This window comes from Nematolebias whitei, chromosome 5 (genome assembly GCF_014905685.2).
Source record: "Nematolebias whitei isolate Nwh7 chromosome 5, NemWhi1, whole genome shotgun sequence".
Lineage (NCBI taxonomy): Eukaryota > Metazoa > Chordata > Actinopteri > Cyprinodontiformes > Rivulidae > Nematolebias > Nematolebias whitei.
The window spans coordinates 29692340-29714110 of record NC_056502.1 but is presented as its reverse complement, the minus strand read 5'-3'; the positions used below and the strand labels follow the sequence as shown (position 1 = coordinate 29714110).

The 21771-nt window shown below is 40.3% G+C and overlaps 1 protein-coding gene across 1 annotated transcript in view; it reads left to right on the top strand.

Annotated features, from left to right (window-relative positions):
- LOC119410362 (CUB and sushi domain-containing protein 3) overlaps positions 1–15159 on the top strand; it is a 416314-nt gene extending 401155 nt beyond the window's left edge. Inside the window, exons 53-59 of the mRNA XM_037677273.1 lie at positions 3699–3878; positions 4188–4253; positions 7966–8124; positions 8405–8517; positions 11749–11836; positions 14054–14195; positions 14813–15159. Coding sequence (XP_037533201.1) covers positions 3699–3878; positions 4188–4253; positions 7966–8124; positions 8405–8517; positions 11749–11836; positions 14054–14195; positions 14813–14972 — 908 coding nt within the window. The 3' untranslated portion in view covers positions 14973–15159. The remainder of the gene's footprint in view (positions 1–3698; positions 3879–4187; positions 4254–7965; positions 8125–8404; positions 8518–11748; positions 11837–14053; positions 14196–14812) is intronic.
- Positions 15160–21771: the final 6612 nt, after the last annotated feature.

Here is a 21771-nt window from a genome sequence, read left to right as displayed (position 1 = left end):
TATATATACATACAGTGCCTTTCGAAAGTGTTCGGCCCCTTGAACTTTTAAACCTTTTGCCACATTTCAGGCTTCAAACTTAAAGATATAAAATTTTAATTTTTTGTGAAGAATCAACGACAAGTGGGACACAATCTTGAAGTGGAATGAAATTTATTGGATGTGTCAAACTTTTTTAACAAATAAAAAACTGAAAAGTGGGGCTTGCAATATATATATATATATATATACAGTTTGTTGAAATCACTATTTCTAGCTTTTATATTGGTTAAAATTATTGTTTCCTCAAATGATTGGGGTGAGCGAAGTTTAATCCATGGTGGTCAAAGCCACCACTGGCCACCTCCTGACTCCACCACTGTACTTGGTGGTGGATAAAATTTCTCCCTCCACTCGCCAAGATCTGTTACTCTGTGCTACCTCAGACAAGCAAAAATTAAAATAAACTACCTCTGTTCTCCTCCACATTGTAACTCCTACCCACTTTAATATGGCCCTAAGAACATTAAGGTTTCTGTTACTTGCATTCTATGTTAAATTCAAGTCTAGGGAAACACTCATCTCCAAAACTACCTGTATAAACTTTCACTTCTCAAATCACTCAGCAATGGCGGACATCGGCATACCGCTTGTTATTCCTTGATTCCACTTTTCTTTTCAGCTAAGGAGCTTTGTAAGTTTGAAAATTAGTATTCAAAAAGAAAAATAATGAGCACTTCCTGGTGGTGTTCATCAAATAGTTCGGTTTTGTCTCATCAAAGTCTTTTCTTCAGTTTTCTCGATCAATCATGTGACCAATACCAACTTTTTATCCCCCCTGCTCAGATGACTTCTGAAACTTAATTTAAACGTTTCATGTTACAAAATATACACGTAGCGAATATTATATATACTTGTTGCAAATAATTATTTAATAAGAGGAGGTAATTAAAATATTTTACAAGAACTTTGAACAAATTCCACATTTACCAGTGTCCCAACAGAATGTGTTACGTAAAGTACTGCAGATAGCATGTACTGCACATGCTAGAAACAAGCAAAAAAAAAAAACACAGACTTTATAGACATGTAGACACACTGACAGACAGACAGATGAGTTCATTTACAAATAAAAGAAGAGTTCAGGTTAAAAAAGCTGCCTTAGACTTCATCAGACTCGGTTGCTTTGAGGAATGGAGGCATTTGAGGATTAATCTCGCTGTTCCACATTCCCTTCAGCCTTCGTTTGTTTTAAAGTTTGCAGCAGAAGAAAGTTTTTTTTAAAGATATCAGCATTGTCTGCTGGAGGGAAAGCGCTTGCTTTTCATCTTAAAAATATGTGATGTGTGGGTCAATATCCTCTGAGCTTCACTGAGAAGAGACTGCTCATAAATCACTGGCGTTCGCTTCTTCCTGTCACCTTCATGGCTGTATGTATACCTGAGCTGACAGATTTTACTGGCACGGTGATGGTTTCCAACCTAAATTTGCCTGAATTTCCAAATCTAGCATAATAAATAAAATGCAATCCTCTGAGCTACGTCTGCATAAAGATTCAGTTTCTTCTGCAGGCGAAATCACAACACTTCAACGAGGCTAAAAGTGTCCTCCGAGTAGGCTCTGACTGACTTCCACAAGCAGACTTGATCAATGTGCGTAGCATGTGTGACCAGAGGGCAGCGGTCCTTAGCGTTAATCAAATGTAGACTGGATTGCTCTTCTGAGGAGACTGCAGTTCTTGCTGCACAGGAAAGGATGTACAGAAGAATTGCCTTCAAGTGAAGCGAGTGATGATTGAAAAATCAGACATTTAGAGGGTCTGCTCTGATCCGGGTCATTATCAAGGGCGAAATGTTCTGTCTTAATGACTGAGCAGGATGAGCAGGATTCCAGACTTTTGTCTTCATGGGTTGGATTACATTCAAGCTATAGGCCATGTGTAGTTCACATGGGTCAAGGAGAGGTTTGAGGTCAGTTTAGTAGGCCTCCCTATTTAGGCTGCTACCCTCGCGACCCGACCCCGGATAAGCAGAAGAAAATGGATGGATGGATTATATGTTGCTTAATTTTAAAGCCTGTATGATTACTCAAAAAACTGTATAGTAGCACTAGATACTGTATTAAGGACTAACGATCATATTATACGTATTATTTGTAAGTTCTATTTTATTTCAGGAGTAGTTTAAAAGAATGTTGCTGTAACAAAGTAGAACCCAGTTTTAATCAGTTTTAACTTCATACAGTGTGATGAGACACAGGCGGCTCTTCTAAATCTCGTGTGATCACATTTGTCTTCCTCTGGATTTGTGTCTTTTGCCATTTTCTATTGTCCAGTCTTACTTTGCCATAATTTGACCCAGCTTGTTTCTACACGGTCTCTGTAGTTTTCCCTATAAATGAGCACCACCTCAACCTGATTGGCCACCCAGAAGTTACCACCAATCAAAATAAGTACAATAAAGTCCCTGTCAACACCGCTCTCTGGTCAGTCAGTGTTCTGCAGTCTGCTGACGTCAAGCCTTCTGCTCGACTTGGCTCGCTCAGAAGAACCGAGTTGGAAGTAGGTGGGATTATTCAACGGAAAGACTCTGAAGTCACCCCGGGTCGAACCGAGTCAAGTTGAGTAGGGTCGAGTCGAGCCCATGGAAAAAGGTCGCTTGAGACTTTCCAACCTTTGTGCTCATTTGCACCTCATCCAAGTCTTAGAAGGATGTTTGCTATTTCTGTAAACTCATGATGTAAACAGGACCCTGGTAATAGTTGTGTGTATATCTGGAGTATGTAGATTATTTAAAAAAAAAACATCATAATAAATGTTCCAGTTTTAACCTCTGGCTGAAGTGTTATCACTTCTGCAAGACCTCGTGTTGCACTCCATGCACTGCATCATAACACACGATTTTTGTGGTTTGTAATTCAACGCTTTTGATCTTTTAAACTTTTATGTAAACTAGGGTAAGAATCAAGTAGTGAGCATGCCAAGCCACACATTACAGTGACAAAACTGCGAGTATTAAGAATTGATTCTCCTTCATGGACTTTTTATGAATATAATAAATAAAATTCAGCCAATAGAGATGTTTGTTTTTATTTATATCTGCAATAATATAGAAAAACAAGTTGAACTTTATACTTGTCCATCCATCCATCCATCCATCCATCCATTATCTTTACCTGCTTCTTCCTTTTCAGGTCTCAGAGTTCACTGGTGCCCGTATCCAGCAATCATTATGCGAGAGGCAGGGGACACCCTGGACAGGTCTCCAGTCCATCACAGGGACACATAGAGACCAACAACCATTCACTCTCTCACTCACACCTAGGGACAATTTAGAGTTACCAATCAGTCTAACATGCATGTTTTTGGTCTGTGGGAGGAAACTGGAGTACCTGGAGAAAACCCACGCATGCACGGAGAGAACATGCAAACTCCACCCAGAATGGCCCTGGGCCAGAATTTGATCCGGCGACTATCTCCCAAATACTGCCATGAAAACTAAAGAAATCATTGGCTTTGACAGAGGCTCTCCTCGTAGTCCTTTTCTATTTTTTTCCTCAACCTCTGCCTCTCTCCCCATAGTGGGTTAAAATGTCTTGCTTTTCCTTATACTTCTGTTTGTGTGTATTAGTGTGCACTTGAACGTGTGTGTATATTGCTTCTTTGTTATCTGAGCAGATAGTGTGTATAGAAACACATTTGCCCTCTGTTTAATCTTCAGCTCACTCCTGCAAGCAGCCGAAGAGCCCAGCCAATGCTGACGTTATGGGTCTGGACCTGCCCTCCTACGGTTACACCCTGGTGTACACCTGTCAGCCGGGTTATTTCCTCTCCGGGGGTTCGGAGCATCGTGTCTGCCGCTCTGACGGCAGCTGGACTGGCAAGGTGCCTGTATGCAGAGGTACGCTGCTGGCAGAGGTCGCAGATGATGGAGTAAAACTAAAAACTGTTCAGCATAAGCTTTGGAATATACTGAACATGGAAGAATGGCTCTGTCCTGGTGTTATGAACTAGCTTTTATAAGGCAGAGATTTTTCTTATTATACATAAACATTCACATTAGAAATAAGCTTTCTTGAAGAAATTAAGGAAATGTTTAATATTGCAGCTTGTTACAGTTTAAGTCATTTTCACATTGGAAGGATCCTATAGCTGTTAAGCCTAGCTGTGTGTACATCTCTGTGACGTGCATATTTATGTTTATCTGCAGTCGGATCAAAGTCACATGAGAAAATTGTCAAACACGTCCCAGGGACACCAAGCCCCAAGCTGAAAGGTGAGTATTTAAAGACACAAACTGCAGAGCTAAAAAAATACTGACTTTTCTTTTCTGTTTTTGAAATTGACCACAATCAACCACGGTAACTAATTATTTGATTGAACAAAATTCCTTGTCAAACCTTCAATAACAGGTGGACTGTTCTGTAATGTTATTAATTTAGTAATCTCAGTCCACTGTTATGTTTATTGTAATGTCTAAAGGAGAAAAAACATCTGTGCACTTTTTTCAATCAGTCAGAACAAAAGATTTGGAGAAAAAAGCTGTTGGTGTGATTCATAACTAGTCCCCTTATTCTCTTTGTTTTACAGTTCTGTATTGAAAACTTTGAATAATCAAGGATGAATATTACTACAAATCATAATTAAATGTAATTAGTGCAAAAAATCTTATTAGGAAGTATGAAAAGGTCATGAAAGAAGCACAGTGTGCCTAATTAGAAAATATCAGTGCAGTATTTTAATTAGCCTACATCTAATGTGTACCATAGTATGTGCATGTAACTGGTAATAGATTTATTTATAATTGTAATGTTCAGAAGAATCTCATTTGCATTTTTGTGTCAAGAGTCAAAGACACTCTAGAAATGTGTGAGAGTAGAATATTGTAACAGACGTTTGCAGATAATTACATTTTATTGCTGCCTTTTGTGATTAGTCTATGTTAAAAGTATTGCACTATGTATAATACCACATTACACTTTTTTATATAATACCAGTAAGTTTAATACAGAGTTTTAGATTGTTTCCAACTTTTATTTTTTATTTTTTTACCTAGTCTTTTGTGTCCAAACACCAGGGGTCTCGTATGAACGGTGCATCCATATAAAAACGCCACATATGCCATGTGACTTGTCAGGATGTAGGCAAACGAACGTTGTGTCAAAGTGTACTCAAATATACATAAACTGTTGACCTGCCTCGAGAATATACGCACTGCCACACAAAATGTTTCAATCAACATTATCAAACTGCAAAATACAGAAACTCACCTAAACACACCAAAATATGACTCCATTCTTTTTGGCAACAATTTTCTGTTGTTGTTTCATTTGATGATTCTTCAGGGCAACAAGGTGTACCAGAGGTATTCAACTGGTGGCCCGGGGCCAAATCAGGCCCATGGGTGAGCTCAGTTCAACCCACCAATGGATTCATTTTTAAATAAGACTAGACTTTAAACCATAAAACAAACTTACTTAATGACAATAGCTGGATGTGTGGCCCCTGAGCCCTTGGGTTTCAGTAACTGTGGCCCCCTGAGCAGTTTAGTTGAATAGCCCTGGTGTAGACAATGACACATGGCTTTAAATAGCTGCATAAAGTTGTACGTAGTTGTGGAACAATGGCTGTGTTGACGCTGTGGGAGGACATCGCAAATAGAAGAACTGGGAAGGAGCTTGTTTTCAAGGATCATACCAATTTGTTGGTTTGATGTTTGGGTTAATGGCCAATTTAAAGTCCCAGGGTCATTATTTTAGAACTTTGTGCTGAACTGACCCAAGCGTCCGGAGCCAACCAGAGCCTTACAGAGGGAACTGGACAGATCTGCTACATGGGTTAGGTCATTCATTTACAACAACAGTGTTTATGAACAATTCATGTACAGTGAGCGACGTCTTGAATGAGAGGCAATAGGTGGCCATCCTTTGCTTCACTCCCACCTTCATGTCTGACCAATTAACCTTTTTGTTACTTCTGTGAATGTGCACTTCCCTGACAATTTGCAGCTTTGTGCATGCCAGAGAACAGTGGATAAATGCATTTTACACCTCAATACTTTATTTAAGGGGTATCTATGACACAATCCATGAATTTCCTTGTTTTCCTGCATCTAGACATCATCTTTGGTCATGCAGGGAGAAGAATCACACATACAGGACATATTTGTACATTTAAATAGAAGCATGTCAGGGGAGGTGTCGTATGTGCATTCAGTTCCACGTTCGTTGGGATGTATAAAGGAAAAGTGTGCAGAAACATGCATATGCACGGTTACCGGTAGATAAATCTAAATTGTTTTTTTACATACTACTGCATGAAGCCTCTGAACCTTAAACCTCCTTCACTCTAAATGGTGACATCACTAATTCCTGTAACATAATCTACAAAGTATTAAAATGTAGCTGGGTTGCAGTAAATTTGGAAAACTTTCTTCACTGTGAACACAATCATGATGCTCTCATAGTACTCACCAAATAAGTTTTTTCTTCCTTGCTCTCCTGTGACAGTATCACACTGTATCTGTCTGCAGTATACTCCCACAACAATGCCACCACATACACCCACAATCCCACCATGCCCAGGTTTCAGGCCCCATGTCCCATCTACAACCCTCTCGGTCCACATCAGGGTGGGTATCACGCCCTGCTTCAAATTATTCATGGCCATGCTAAACTGGTGCACAGAGACCCTACATTATAAAGAAGCACAAGTAGTGCATACTCTGAACCTTCATGGATCTATCACAACTATCCAGAATAATGGGAAGCCCAGTGCATTCTAAATATGCCGTAGTGAACCTCACCTTATTCTTCTTCTTTTGGCTTTTCCCTCCTCAGGGGTCACCACAGCGAGTCCTTCTCCTCCATGTCACTTTGTATTCACTCCAACTACCTCCATGTCCTTTCTAACTGCATCCATATATCTCCTCTTTGTCTTTTTCTTGGCAGCTGCATTTCTAACATTCTTCTACCAATATAGCCACTGTCCTTCCTCTGGACATGTCCAAACCATCTCAGTCTGGCTTCTCTAACTTTATCTCCCAGTTGTTCAACCCGTGTGCTTGCTTAGATGAACTCGCAAATTAGTTTTGGCAAAAGTGTTTTATGTCAGATGCCCTTCCTGCCACAACCCTCACCATTTACCCGAGCTTGGTACCGGCACAAGAGACTGGCTTGTGTTCCCTGTTTTTTTTGTATTTATAATAGAAATACATAGTACAAATATATAAATATAGGTTTACTAGGGCATGAGTGAACCTGGGGGCCTAGTGAGTAGTGAACCTCACCATGACTGCAAAAAAACAAAAAAAACACCAACATTCCAGTTGATTTTTATCATCATACATCATTTACATCATAGCGGGGTCATTAACCAGTGTGAAGGGAGCCTAAGATGGGTTTACCTGGTGTGTTCACGCAAGTATCCTCTGTTTTACATGATCATATGAACATGTTGCTTCACTAACACTACATGCTTTTATTTCCTTTAGAGTTTTGTTTGACCTTTTAATCAACAGTGTTCCTGAGTTTGACAGTAGCTTATTAACAGCAGTCACAACACGGGTATTAGGAATCTACAATAAATTTACATTTATCTTCTACCTTTTTAAGCCTTCTTTTCCTTGTAATTACAGTGTGATTGTTGTGATTATGTCCGAGTTTGTTTCATCTGATTAGCGAGAAGTTGTCACTTTTTATTTTTCTTCTAATTGTCTCCTCAAATCCAAAAAACAATATAATATAATTATCAGCAGATAATGATGGAGCAAAACGCTGGGAAGGGGCTGTTTGTTGTTTTCTAATTATGAAAAAAAAAATGTTCTGCTGATTTTAGCATGTCATTTTTGTCTCTGTTGAAACTTAATTATTGAGATTGTCTAAACAAAATGATATTCTCTCTGCATATACAAATACATTTTGAAATACAAGTGTTCAAGTTTAGTTAAAAATATTTTAATTTTCAAACAATGTCTTTTTTTTCTGCAGTTCCTGACGATGTGTTTGCTCCTGATTTCATCTGGAAAGGCTCCTATGACTACAAGGGCCAGAAGCAGCCGATGAGTCTGACCGTCACAAGCTTTAACGCCACAAGTGGAAAAGTCAATGTAACTTTAACAGACAGTAGCATGGAGTTTCTGCTCTCTGGTGAGTCATCTATAAATCATCTGTCTTCTGCTTCCTCCCACAGCACCTCTGTATGTCACTTCCATTTATTCTGAGGGTGCCTGGTGTCAATCAGTCAATCACCAAACGATCTCATGCATGAGACTGGAAATGAACTATTGGTTTTAAAGACGAATGAATTATTCTGCTCTGTCTGAGTTCCTTGCCTCTTTTTGTCTTCCTCCTCAGCAGTTTTCTTTATTTGAGGTTTCTATTTCACCCCAGTTCCAGGTTTCATTGCTTGTTAATTTCTGTTGTGTAGGAGTCTACAAACGTCAGGAGGCCCGGTTGATGCTCTTGCTGTACCAAATGAGAGCGCTAGCCTACAGCTCCTTAAACAGGATTACTGAGGAGAACTGGACAATGGATGGATTTGTAAGTGTACATAAATAATCTTTTTTACAAGAATAAATACAATTTGCAACATTTTTCTTTACTTTAATTGGATTAATTAATCCATTCTGACAGACGAGGATGTTTCAGGCAGGACTGTAACTTTGTGAAAACCAGAAATGAGTTTTCTTTAAATGAAACTACAACTTAAAGGTCTCTCTAGTAATTCAGTTTAGCATTTATATAGCACCAATTCACGTTAAAAGTCTTCTCAGAGCACTGTACAAAACAACAAACAAGTCAGACCAGATTCAAATTCATTACAGTCTGTCCGTTCCTAACAAATACGATTTTTTTTCACTTGTAAAAACCCAATTAGTAAAACGTTACTTAAGGAAGCCAGCAGATTGCATCAAATCTTCATTTTGTTGCATTCCCCCATCCTGAGCAGCACGTTGGCAATAGTGAAAGGAACGACTCCTTCTTAACAGGAAGAATCCTCGGACAGAACCAGGCTCAGAATGAGCAGCCATCTGCCTCGACCGGCTGGGCTTTGAGAGGACAAGAAAGAGACACACACAAACATGATGAATAGGTCTGCTTTCTCAACCCAGTGCGAAATAGAAAGAAAAAAGAAAGAAAACTATATTTTCTAAATTATTATTTTTAAAATACATTGAATTTGTGTTTTTTATACGCCAGTTGAAAGGGGAGACGTATTACGGTACAGTCTCCATACGTACGTAAAGTTTGTTTTTTCCGAGCCACAACTTCTGATTGGCTCGAGGTAATTTAAAAAAAATTTCTACTCATGCACAGTGCTTAATTTGAGCTGGATCCTGCCGGAACAGGATCTGAAAACTCCCTCATTTTGACAGGGTGTGTTCCAGCAACTGTTTGCTTGAATCCGGCAAATCAAATCTCCGCCCCTAAAAGTTCAAAGTCATCACACATTTTTATTTTGGATTATTTATTAAGAACACAATGAGAGGAGAAGTTGCCCTTAGCCTGGCGGACCCAGTCTGTAGAGTGGATATTACGGCTGCAGCAGGCGCACCAGCTCACGCACACTCTGCTGCCCAGCAGAGACGTGGACAGCATGTCCCACGGGGATGAAGCGTCTTCATCCGACACCTTCAGTGGCACTCCCTGCAGACATTGCACATTATGCATAGGAGTAGAGTTGCACTCTGGTCCAAAAAATACGACCTGGCCCCAGCCCGCACCACCCAATCTCGTCGGCCGCGCTCGTCCGCTGAGTGCAGCGGCTGAATGAACCTATTTGGGCTGATGGATCGCTGGCAGTAGTCCATCTGTAGCTTAACTGAACTTTTTACCTCTTTCAACCAGACAGTCAGAGCACAGTCAAATGGCCACCTGCAGCAGGTGACAGTATTGCAAGCCTTGTTGGCATATAATAGGATTGTCCCTGACGCAATAAAAAGCCCGACACCGACCCGGCCTGCACATTAAGCACATTATTATGGCCCGGCCCGGTTCGAAACCGGGTTGGGCGGGGCCGGGCTCCAGGTTCGGGTTAGAAATGACAGCTCTACACAGGAGCGTCTCCAGACAGCTCTGAGCTCGCACAACTCCTGATGTGAACTCCGTCCATCCATTCATTATCTTTTACCCACTTCTTCCATTTTGGGTCACGGGGGGTCACAGATGTCCATGTCCAGCAATCACTGTACAAGGGGCAGGGTACACCTTGGACAGGTTGCAAGTCCATCACGGGGATACATAGAGACAAAGGGGACAAGCAACCATTCACTCTCTCACTCACACCTAAGGACAATTTAGAGTTACCAATAAGTCTAACATGCATGTTTTTTGTTCTGTGGGAGGAAACCGAAGTAACCGGAGAAAACCCACGCATGCACGGAGAGAACATGAAAGCTCCACCCAGAAAGGCCTCCGGACCTGGATTTGAACCGGGGACCTGCTGCTGAGAGGCAGCAGCTCTACCAGTTGCGCCACCGTGCTGCCTCCTGATGTGAACTCACGCATACATTTCAGACATACAGTAAAAAAAATACAAGGAGAGAAATGTTTGATGTTTATTCTTCACATTAATCATGAATCAAAACAACCATGTTAATTTGTCAAAATAACAGCGATCAAAATGTTGAAAAGACAGTCCAATTTACTTTCATAAAATAAATGGATGGATTGTCCTTAGTTGGACAACTGAGAAGGCAATCGTGACTGAGGTTGGAGCAGCAGGAGCAACAACGCGCAAGAATGAAATCAGCGGAGAAGAGTTCAGCTCCGAAACATGAAGTTTGTGTGGGGGGTGGGGGGGGGGGGGGGGGGGGCATGCTTGCCAGAATCGGAGCTGCTCTATTCACACACAACCTGCTGTTGCTCTCTAAAATAGTGATTGAATCAAGTGTTTACAAATGTAGGTAAACGTAAATGTTTAATAACCCGTTAAAATAGGCTACACCAAAATGCAAAAAATTCAAAAATTTAAGGGGGAGGAGGACCTACAAGCTCCCTCCACTTCCCCCGCCTCCCATGCATCCTCCACACACACACATCCATCGGCCTGCCTGCTATTTGCATTCCAGCATTGATCAGTTTGCAAATTAAGCCCTTCATCTGCATCATCACTGGACGGAGTGTCACAAACCTTTCATCACCCCAGCTTCAAGGTCAAGGTCACAAATCAAGGTCTTTGCTTGTCCGAGTCAAAGCTATAGATTGCTGTTTTGCTATAATAATTTGCAGGCAGGCGTATAATGTGCCGTATGCTGTAATCTTGTTTAATATCCTTTCACCCTGGGAAAAGTATGGTTGAAGTAAACCTTTAACAGACCAAAATGAATGTCATCCATGCCTCTGATGAGGGTGTGTAAACTACTGATCACAGCTGCACGTTAGCTTCTGAACAGTTTCATCTGACATCTGCGAGCCCTGCAACAGCTCCAGAACATTTTAGGATGTGAACATTTATTTCTGCCACAGCAAACTTCAAAAAGTGTGCTGAACAAGAGGTTGTGACAGGTGACTGCAGTGTGCTGAGCTATTGATAGCACACTGCTCAGCTTCTATTGTCAAGTGCAATTTCAAAAATAACAAAGGTGCCATTTCATTTTGTAGCATGACAAAATGTGTGAACCGTGGCACTTAATACAGTATATCTGCAGGTTTGGATGGAGTGTGGAACACACTTGACACTGACTGAGTTGCCTGAAAAAGAAAATTGTACGTGTGCAGTTGAAACAAAACGTCCTGTTCCTGGAACGGCGTGTTCTCTGTTCCTACCAGGTTTCTGCTGAGCCTGAGGGGGGGAGCTACGTGTTCCAGGGCTTCATTCAGGGCAAAGACTTTGGACAGTTTGGACTGCAGCGACTTGGTAAGCAACTTTTAAATACCAAAACCCTTATCATCAGTCACTATAGTGCTTATGTTTCATTTTACACAACACACGGAAAGATACTGTAGTGTTGACATTTAAATCCAGACATCCATTTTGTTTGTGCTTACTTCAGGTTACAAACTGAATGGAGTTTAAAGTTTAAAGCTAAACTTAAACAATCTTCATCATGCAAGTTCACATTTTTATTTTGTGTTCTTTTAGACCAGTTATAATTTCTCTGACGCTGAACATTGTTGCAGCTTCTGATCAAGTCAGATATTCTGTTTAAGCTCCTCGCTGATTCACAGCAGCTGCAGTTTATCTAATAATTCTCGCTGTGAAATGTGCTGTGTGTCTAGTCTGCTAACGTCTGCCATCACACATTTCACTTTTGCTTGTAACAAATGTAATTCATCTCGCCTTCCTCATCTCGTCGTCCTCGGGCAGTTTGAATTAGAGGCTGAAGTTCTGCAGTGAACTCTGTCTGTCAGTAAGGTTATCCAAAAGCAACGAATCAGCTAGCTACTTGTCAGATGTGTTTTTTATGTTCTGCTACAGAGTCAGAAATCATCAACATTTCAATGCAGCAATTTTTTTAAAGGAAAATAAACAAATAATAAATAAATAACTATGCAAATCTTGATTATAAATAAGTGATATTCCAACAAAGTTGATCTTCCCTGATCAATATGATTGTTTAAAAATAATGTAAAGACAGTGAATCATTTTTATACGCTCGTCGAAGGCGAGCTCTGTACGTCTGTCGGTAAACTTTTTTTTGTCCTGCCCATAATTTCTGCTCAAGATAAGTTAATGAGACTTCATAAACACAAATATCCTCTCTAGACGGAGAGTGGTTCTCATTATCTCTGCCACGCCCACTTCTCCGCCATTCGTGCCCTGCACCTGATGCACACTCTATTTAAGAGCTCCATCCATGCAAGTTCTCGGCCAGATTATTGACCACTCATCAGTAGATATCCAGACATCTTTCATGCCTGACTTTCTCGTTTCAACCTCACACCTTATCTCTTTGATTCGCCGTCCTGCCTGCTCCACGTCTGGTCCTGTTCTGCCCTTCTGACCCTGGTAACGACTACTCTTTTTGCTCTACGGATATTGTATTAAGGATCACCCTCTGGATTTGTTTTTGGACCTCTGACTCCTCGTGCTTGACCCCTGCGTTTTGCTTTTCGGACCACGACTTAAGATTGCCCATCTGTCGAAACTATGTACAGCAGTAAAGGCCTCCCTCTGCAGCTGCTCTCCCACCAGTAACAGTGACACTGTCTCATCAAGCTCCGACAGGTGGCTCCCACCTCACCTGCCTGAGAAGACCTGTTCCTGTGATGGGATCCAGACTCCCACCAGCAGCTTCAAAACAATAAAATTGTTTAAATGCTCTTGTTGTCTAGCTGTACTGTTGAATCCAAAAACCAGGTTCTTGTCAGTGGCGCACACTTTGCAACATCCAAGCTCCGAGGTCAGGGTCACGAATCAAGATCACCGTTTAAACAGGGTATTTGCTTATCTGGCTATAGATTGTGGGATTTCTTTATGTTAGTGTGTAAATGGCGTAAAATGTGCCATATGCAGTACTTTTTGAGATGAAGAGAGGATGTATGAAAGGATATAATACAATAGAAGATTATATGTTATATGATACAAGAAGATGCACATGATGTTATACAACACAAAATGATGTGATCCGATGTAACATTAACTTTCTAACAGCACTTCTTTTATTCTGTAAATTGTACGTTCTATTATTTTTCCCCACACTGAGAACATGCGTGGCGTTTCAGTGCACTGCTGTCATCCTTCTCTCATTTATTCACATTCACACGTGAAGCAGCAGCTTGTCCCCTTCAGCATCATTGTCATTCAGTTCTTTGTGCTCCTCATCACTGCTGTCATTATCACATGATTGTTCTCAACCAGATTACCACAGTCACAGGGATGATTATCAGTGTGATCAGTGCGGCTGGCTTTTTTTTTTATCAAGTGGCTACTGCAGCTCCACATTATGATCTTCACCATCATTTTCATCATCATCATCATTACTGTCATCAGCAGCAGCAGATATGTATCTTTCACTGCTTTGTCTTTGGTTAATTTTTCTGTTTGGGCTCTACATTTGAACCAATTGCAATCATATTGTATTATCGGCCATTCTTGTTTTGAATTAACGCTAAATTGCTTGTCTTTTGTCAGGCTTGACTCTGAGAGAGAACGTGACCCTCCCGGACCCCGAACCCAACGGTTCCACCAACAGCAGCTCCGTTGCTGTTGCTATTCTTGTGCCTTTCTTCGCCCTCATCTTTGCAGGCCTCGGCTTTTATCTCTACAAGCAGAGGTAGGCGGTTCTTCAGAAGCTGTGCCACTTCTTTAGAAGTCAAATTTAAGATCTTTTTCTAAGGTTTAGCTTCTCACCACAGATTCCCTGTTAAGAGTTTTATGTCTGAACACCTTGAGCCAAAGCAAACATTTTACAAGTCGAGCAGGTAGTCGAAGCTTGGAGCTTCTAAAGCTTGCTCACTAGAAATAGTAGTGTGCTTGTGAGAAACTTCAAAGCATGATGCAACATTAGTCAGTGTATTACATCCACTCTGAGTCACACAGCAGCATACATCAGACCCTTTTAATGAGAACTACTTTAGTATCATATGGAGAGGGCTTTAGGTGCGTGTGCATTTTGTCTTGGTTTAAACAGATTAGCTCTCTGGAAGTGCATATGTGTAGTCTGACATGCAAATGTTGCTCTCAATATGTTAGTTACTAGTGAAATGACATGAGGCTGCTCCGACTGCTCTTTTCAACAGTAATTACCTCACAGCCTCATTTACCTTTTGCAGCTGTCCACATCAAGATAATGAAAGCATGTTTGTGTGATTGGGAGGATGGGACTGCTAACTGGTAGCCTGTCTTTCAGCTAATGCTGTTTTAAAAATTATTTATATGTATTTTCCACAGAAAAACAGATAAAGCGCAGTACACGGGATGTTCTGTCCACGAGAACAACAACGGGCAGGCGACGTTCGAGAACCCCATGTACAACACAAACACGAAAGCTGCTGAGGGGAAAGTGGTGCGCTTCGACCCCAACCTCAACACTATCTGCACCATGGTTTGATGTCCGCTGCTCGTCTCGCAACACGAGCGAGGAGACAACTTGTTAAATTTTACGCCGCAACGTAGAGGCTGATTTCCTCACGCCCTGCTGATTTGCAGCAAAGACGCAGTTTTGCTCAAAACATAAAGCACACTTTCAGCAACAATTATAAATGTTGCAAATATCTGCATTCATAACATGAAATATGGAAGAGGGAGGAAGGGTTCCACACCTTCTCAGATCTTGTCTTTTTGCACTCTGTGAGTGCCGGCTCCTTATTGGCAAATAGATCAAATTGAGTATTTTATGCTCAGTAATATAAATACAGAGGTTTTATTTCACAATACCAAATAACATAGACATTTTGTTTTTCAAACAATCCAGATCTATCATCTTCTTTTTTTTTTTTTTTTTTTGTTCCCAGCCCTGATGAGAATTATTTTCTGTTATGGAGAAGGGGAGCTTCTGATCTGATCAATGGGATCAGGGAGTTATTTTTCTAAATGGTAAGCATGTCAGAGGAACTGCAGCAGCAGAAAGAAACTGCCTCTCTGAATAGTGTCAGTGCTATCGTCTGTTCAAAGTTATACGGTCAATTATACCTCTTAATTGGATGGTACCTCTTACTGGTGAGATATATGGCTGGGGATTTAACTACTGAAGTGCAGTACAGTGTTTTGAGTGCCACTGGGAACGCTAGGGCTTTTATTGTTACAGTGCAGGTTCTCTGACTGTGGAGTCCATTTCCTTCAGCAGAGCTGCAGCCTGTGTTCGGTTTATTGTCAAGTTGGGTGCAATTAATTTGTTTTGGGCAGAAATGTTTAAGTGACCATTTAAACTTCTGACTAGGCATTTGGTTCTTTCTAGTGTGTTTGTCACCTTGAGACGTTCGTCATCTTGTGAAAGCCGAGTTACTTTTAAATGTATTTTCTTAGTAAGATTTTTATTCAGCACAGAAACATTTTGGGTTTCAAAAAGATAAATAAAAAATAAAAAAACGTAAAGTGAATTACCCCTGCCTTGTGCTTGTATATGTCATGAATCTTAAGGTAGGACTTTTTTCCTTGTTTGTTAGTTTTTTGTCCCTCATTGCAAAGCAAAAATAGGGAAATACCCTCTCTCCATCCACTTGTCTGTTCATGCATGTTGTGAGCATGATAACTTGAAAAATAAGTGACGTACTGACAAATTCTGGGGTGTGGCTGCATCTAGGCACAAGAAACAGGTTAATTTAAAAAATTGAGTTGCCATGTCAAATTCCAAGATGGCCATGTTGTCAACCACCCCTATCATTTGAGGAAACTATGCTTTCTAGTTTTCATATTGCTTAAAAGTATAATTTCCTCAAGTGATTTGGGTGGCTGAAGATTAATGTATGGTGGCCAAGGCCACCATTGTCCACCCCCTGGCTCCACCATTGCAGCTGGTGGTGGATAAAACTGCTCCCTCCACTCGACAGGATCTGTCACCCTGCGCCGCCTCATACAAGAAAAAATCCTACCCAGCTAAATATCTTGCACCAAAAACATTAAGGTTGAATTCTCTGTTCTGGTCCAGTCCAGAAAAAACACTCATAAACTACAAACATTCACTATTTAAATCCGTAATTTTAAATGGGAGGGATCTGCAGACTTTTTTTTTTTAATGAAGTCTCAGAACCTGCAAATCCATATGTCTTTCCATCAGTGCAAAGATGTGTCTCTGGGCAGTCTGAAGGGGGATGAAGCTACCGGTAAATGTTTTGTATTGTGCTCATAAAACCTTTGAAATGTGTCTCTTACTTTAGAGTAACTCGAATTCAGAGTGTAATTTAGTGAAACCTGCTCTGATTTTCAACTAACTTGTGTTTCTGTTTCTCTAATTTGCTTTGGGGAAACTGTGCCTTAGACAGAACTTTCTTGTTTAACGCTCCTACTCTTAAGAGTCTCGGTGAATATACAGCCCCGGCCCCACTTCGTTCACCCTTTCTGTCACCAGTCATGTTGATGTCTTACACAACCGTCAGCTTCTGCCAACACATGTACAGTACACATGGAAGAATTTGCACACTTTCCACACGAGCCACCGTCACTCAAATCCAACTGTGTTTTCAAAGTGAAAGGCGAATTCATTGCTGTCATCACATTTCTACATCATTGCAGTGCCTTGAATACTGTATGGGCATGTTTTTGAAAGCAAAGCGCAACACTTATTTCATTTGTAAAACTGCACACTGGTGGGATTTCTCTGCCCAGTTTGCAATGATTTAGCAGAGTGATGTCAGATGGTTTCTGGAGGGGAGGCGAGAAGCAGCTCACAGTTTCATACCTGTGCATGTCGGCAAAAACTGATCCAGTACAGACGTTGCTGCTACAGTACTTTGTACCACTCAGTTGACTCGTGTCACTGCTACTCCATTTTGTACATTTATACAGTTTTGATACTTGATGGCACTCTTTGACAATGTCTTGTGTTATCGATATGTAATATATTTTGCGAGTTCACGTTTCTTACGGGGCGAGGGAAGAAATGCACCTGGTACAAGCAGCAAACTGTGAGTGTTGCATTCAGAAACTCTTGAGCAAAGAAAGCTTTCAAACTTGCCACACAATTATCTCATTCAAGAACCTGTGTGTGTGTGTGTAAATATGTACATACTGGAAAACTTTTGTAATAAGATCTATTTTTTATGCAAATAAAGCATTTGTAAGTTATTAAATATGTTGTGTAAAGTTTCACATGTAAATGTCATGTAAGATCAAAAGAATTTTGTATTTTTTCTTTATCAACGATGTATAAATTGTTAATTTATATAAAAAATATGAAATAATCTCGTTGTGTCGCCCCTTTCATTTTAGTAAATATATTGATTCGGGCTGCAGTTTTCAGTTTTCTTCAGTTTTGGAAACGTCATTGTGTTAAAGGGATAGTTCAGATCTTTTGAAGTGTTCCGTGGAAATGTTACAATGATAATCTTAACTTGTTGTAGATAACTCTTTTAACAACCTCAGCTGACTCAATAACAGTAATACTCAAAATTAAGCCAAATGCATTTTGATACATGCTCAATAATCCAGGTAGATACTTTGTACATCTGACAAGGTTGAGATGCTTCTTCTGGGCGGATTCTTCTTGGTTGAAATGTTTCATCGTGAAGAAGTCCTTTGGATAAAAGACAAAATGTTTCAACAAAGAAGAATCTGTCCAGAGGACCTGACTCATCCTTGTTAGATAAACCATAGGTGTTTAAAAATCTGTACAGTAAACTGGACAAAGACATTTCATGATCATTTTAGCTGATGTCAGGTCTCTACATCAGGGCTAGTGGCCCACTGATGAGCTCATTATTTTTTATTTTATTTTTTCATTTTATTTTTATTTTTTCAGAAAAAAATCAGTGAGTGAGACCTATTAAAATACTGAAACGGAAAATATTTAAGACAGGGAGGCAATCCTTTTATGTGCCCATCTCAATTTTCACATGCATACGAATGAAGACTTTAAGATGAGCCCCTCTCTGTCGTCTTACATGACACAATGAAAGGCCAGACCAGGCATCACTCAGTGACCTTTCTTTAGTGAGAATTTTCACTGTAACCAGTACCAAACCACTCAGTGCTTTCCTTCCTAAGTGTACCAGGAACAACCTTTGACCCATGGTGTCAGTTTACAGCCAACATCAGAGACTTTGACATAAATGCCAAAACAAACTTGAGCCGGATATTATTGAAACCAGTCAGAAACGTTACACACATAATTTCCACAAGGCTAACCAGCATGCTCTGCAGTTTGCACAGTCTCCCTGGGACTCTTTAGAGATAACTTTTTGAATTTGGGGGAAAATAAAACAAAGTTAAAAACACAAATCTTTGCTTTCATCTGTGGCCTGCAAAATATCTGTGTTATGGTGTTAATAATGTTTAATTATAAGAATTAGGAGCAACATGAGCGAAAGGCTGCGCACTCTAGTGGAGTGGTGCCCTTTCTCTTTCCCTCAATGTGCAGGGAGTTCTCATAAACTAACCATATCAGTTTGCAATCTCTCGTAAGCTGGATTAACCAACAAACAGATTTATTACTGGGGGAATACTGATGAGGATGCACAGCAGCTTCGTAGTTAGTTTAAAAATAGTTAACCACTAATAGGACACAGTAAGTTAATTCATTATAGTAAATGATAAGGAGAAGTTCAACACGCAAATCCATGGTGCTCGCTTTCAGCCCAGCTGAGTTCTGCTCCGTCTCTTTTGGTTCTGCTCAAAGCTCACATCTGAGCGAGACGTGGACGCTTCACCTGTCATTTATGAACTGTTTGAGGAACAACTGGTCTGCAGCCATTTCATTGTAAATGAGAACTGGTTCTTAATGGACTTACCTGGAACAGCAACAGGTCATTTAGGGAACATCCAAAACAGTCAACTTTTTGTTTGTTCGTTTGTTTGTTTTTTGAAAAACGTAAAGATTTGACAAGTCAGAGATGTCAGAATAATATCTGTTTTAAATAGGAGGCATAATGTGTCACTTTTATTTTTTAATATTGTTTCACATAAGAATATCACTTCTTTTATTGCAAGTAAATAAATCTTAAAATGTCATTTCTTTGAATTACACTTTTGGTTTCTGTTTATTGCATTTATGATTCAAGGCAGCAAAATGAACAAATTTAAAAGGTAACAGGTCATCATAGTACTTGGTTTAATGACGTATATAATGGCTTTAATTGCTGGATGTCCAGCTCCTGAGCTGTTAGCGTTCAGTAGTTGTGCCCCCCTGAGCAATTCAGTTGAAAAGCCCTGCTCTACATAAAGTAATAGTTCAGTCCCTTTGTGATTCTCTGCAAATGTCACAAATAAATATCTAACCTGTCTTAGAAGCTTTTAATTAACCCCAGTTATGAGAAATTCAATTCTATTCAGTTTATCTGTATCGTGCCAAATCACAACAAATGTACAACATTGTGAAGGACACAACGGTAAGACCATAGTGAATTATTGTCATCATAAAACTCTGAACCTTAAAATTTTTTATCTTATATATAGTACCTTTAAAATATTCACTTTCTTGGATTTTATTACCTTTCTTGCTGTCATAAGTCAGTTATGGTCAACATGAATATGCCTTCCAACAAAAGTCAGTTCATCTGGACGGTTTCTTTTTTTGTTGTTGTTGAGACGTTTCATCCTTCATCCAAAGGACTTCATCAATCCAAGGAGCCACAAACAAACTCAGTCCTACAAGCAGCACAGTCACATAGTGGATCAACCATATTGCTGGTGATAAGATGGTTTCTGGGGCCCACCCTCTGCACCGTCAACTCCTCTGAGGCAGCCATAGCCAAAGTGGTTCATCAAAGTTCATGCTCAGTAATCCAGTTAAAAATCCAACAAAGTTTATTCAGGTTATCCATATGGTTCCTTTTTTTTTTTTTTTTCTGGATCTGAGGTTTGAAATTCTGTCAACCTCAGTCAGGTCATCTGGAAAACGTCCAGATGACCTGACTGAATTTGGTTGGATTTTTTATCTTATTGAGCATGAACTTTGATGTTATGAATTGGTCTTCTTCAAACACAAAAAATGTCAAAGTTAAATCTATTTTATACAAAATAATGCTGATAAAATAATAAAAGTATGTCATTTAAAATGAGTCATTGCATGATTGTTTAATCCCTTTAAAGTAATTGTCCTAATTTAACTCAGAGAACAGATTATTGAAAAGTACATGTCCGGAGATGGATTCAAAAGGATTATCAAGGTCTTAAACATCCCCAGGAGTTATGTTAAATCCATCATCAAGACAAGAAAGGAATATGGGACATGTGTAAATCTACCAAGAATAGGCCCTCATCACAAACTGAGGAACTTTGAAAAAGGAGAACAGCGACAGAGACCACCAGGATACTAGAGACCACTGCAGGTCACAATTTTCAGCAGGGGAGGTGGGAGAGACTGAGCATACAGCAACTGTTGCCCTAGACCTTCATCTGTTGGTTTATTGAAGAGAAGCAAAAACTGTTTTTGAGGAAAACTTACTAAATATCAGCTAGAGTTTGTCTGGATTGTTTATTCTTTAAGATTTTTAATTAAGCTATAATAAAATACTTGTGTTTGTTGTGGTTTTAAGCTTTGGTCTTGATCTAGATTGTATTCAGTGTTAGTTTATCGATTTGGTCGATTAGGACTCCTTTGATGGATTTGGACTCCTTGAATCACTACCCTATTGTGGTGGAGGAGTTTGTGTGCCTGAATGATCCTAGGAGCTATGCTGTCAGGGACAAATGTAAATGCCCTCGGTAGGGTCTCTCAAAGCAGATTGGTCGTAGATGACTGGCCAGACAAAGAGTGATTCCAAAATCTCAGATGGACAGAAAACAACAAGTAGCTCAGTGTCCCTTGCCTGGGCATAAATTATCGGAGCCCTACCCTGGAGCCAAGCCTGAGGGAGGGGCTTGTTGGTGAAAGACTGGTGACCGGTTCTCTACTCATGGTGTTTGGTTAGGCTTAGTCCAAACAAGCAACATGGGTTTGCCTTCCTGTGGGCCTACCACCTGTAGGAGGAGCCATACGAGTCGGGTGCATGACTCCTTGGGCAGTGGCCAAAGGTTGGGGCCCTGGTGTTCTGACCCTGGCTTACCAACGCTGGCTCTTGGGACATGGAACATAACATCTTGGGTGAGGAAGGAGCCTGAGCTTGTGCATGAGGTTGAGACTTACCCATTAGATATAGTTGGACTAACCTTGATGCACAGTATGGGCTCTGGAACCAGTCTTCTAGAGAGGTACCTTATTCCACTCATGGTGAAAAGTTCAGAGCTCTTCTCTTAGTCCCCTGACTTGATGCCTG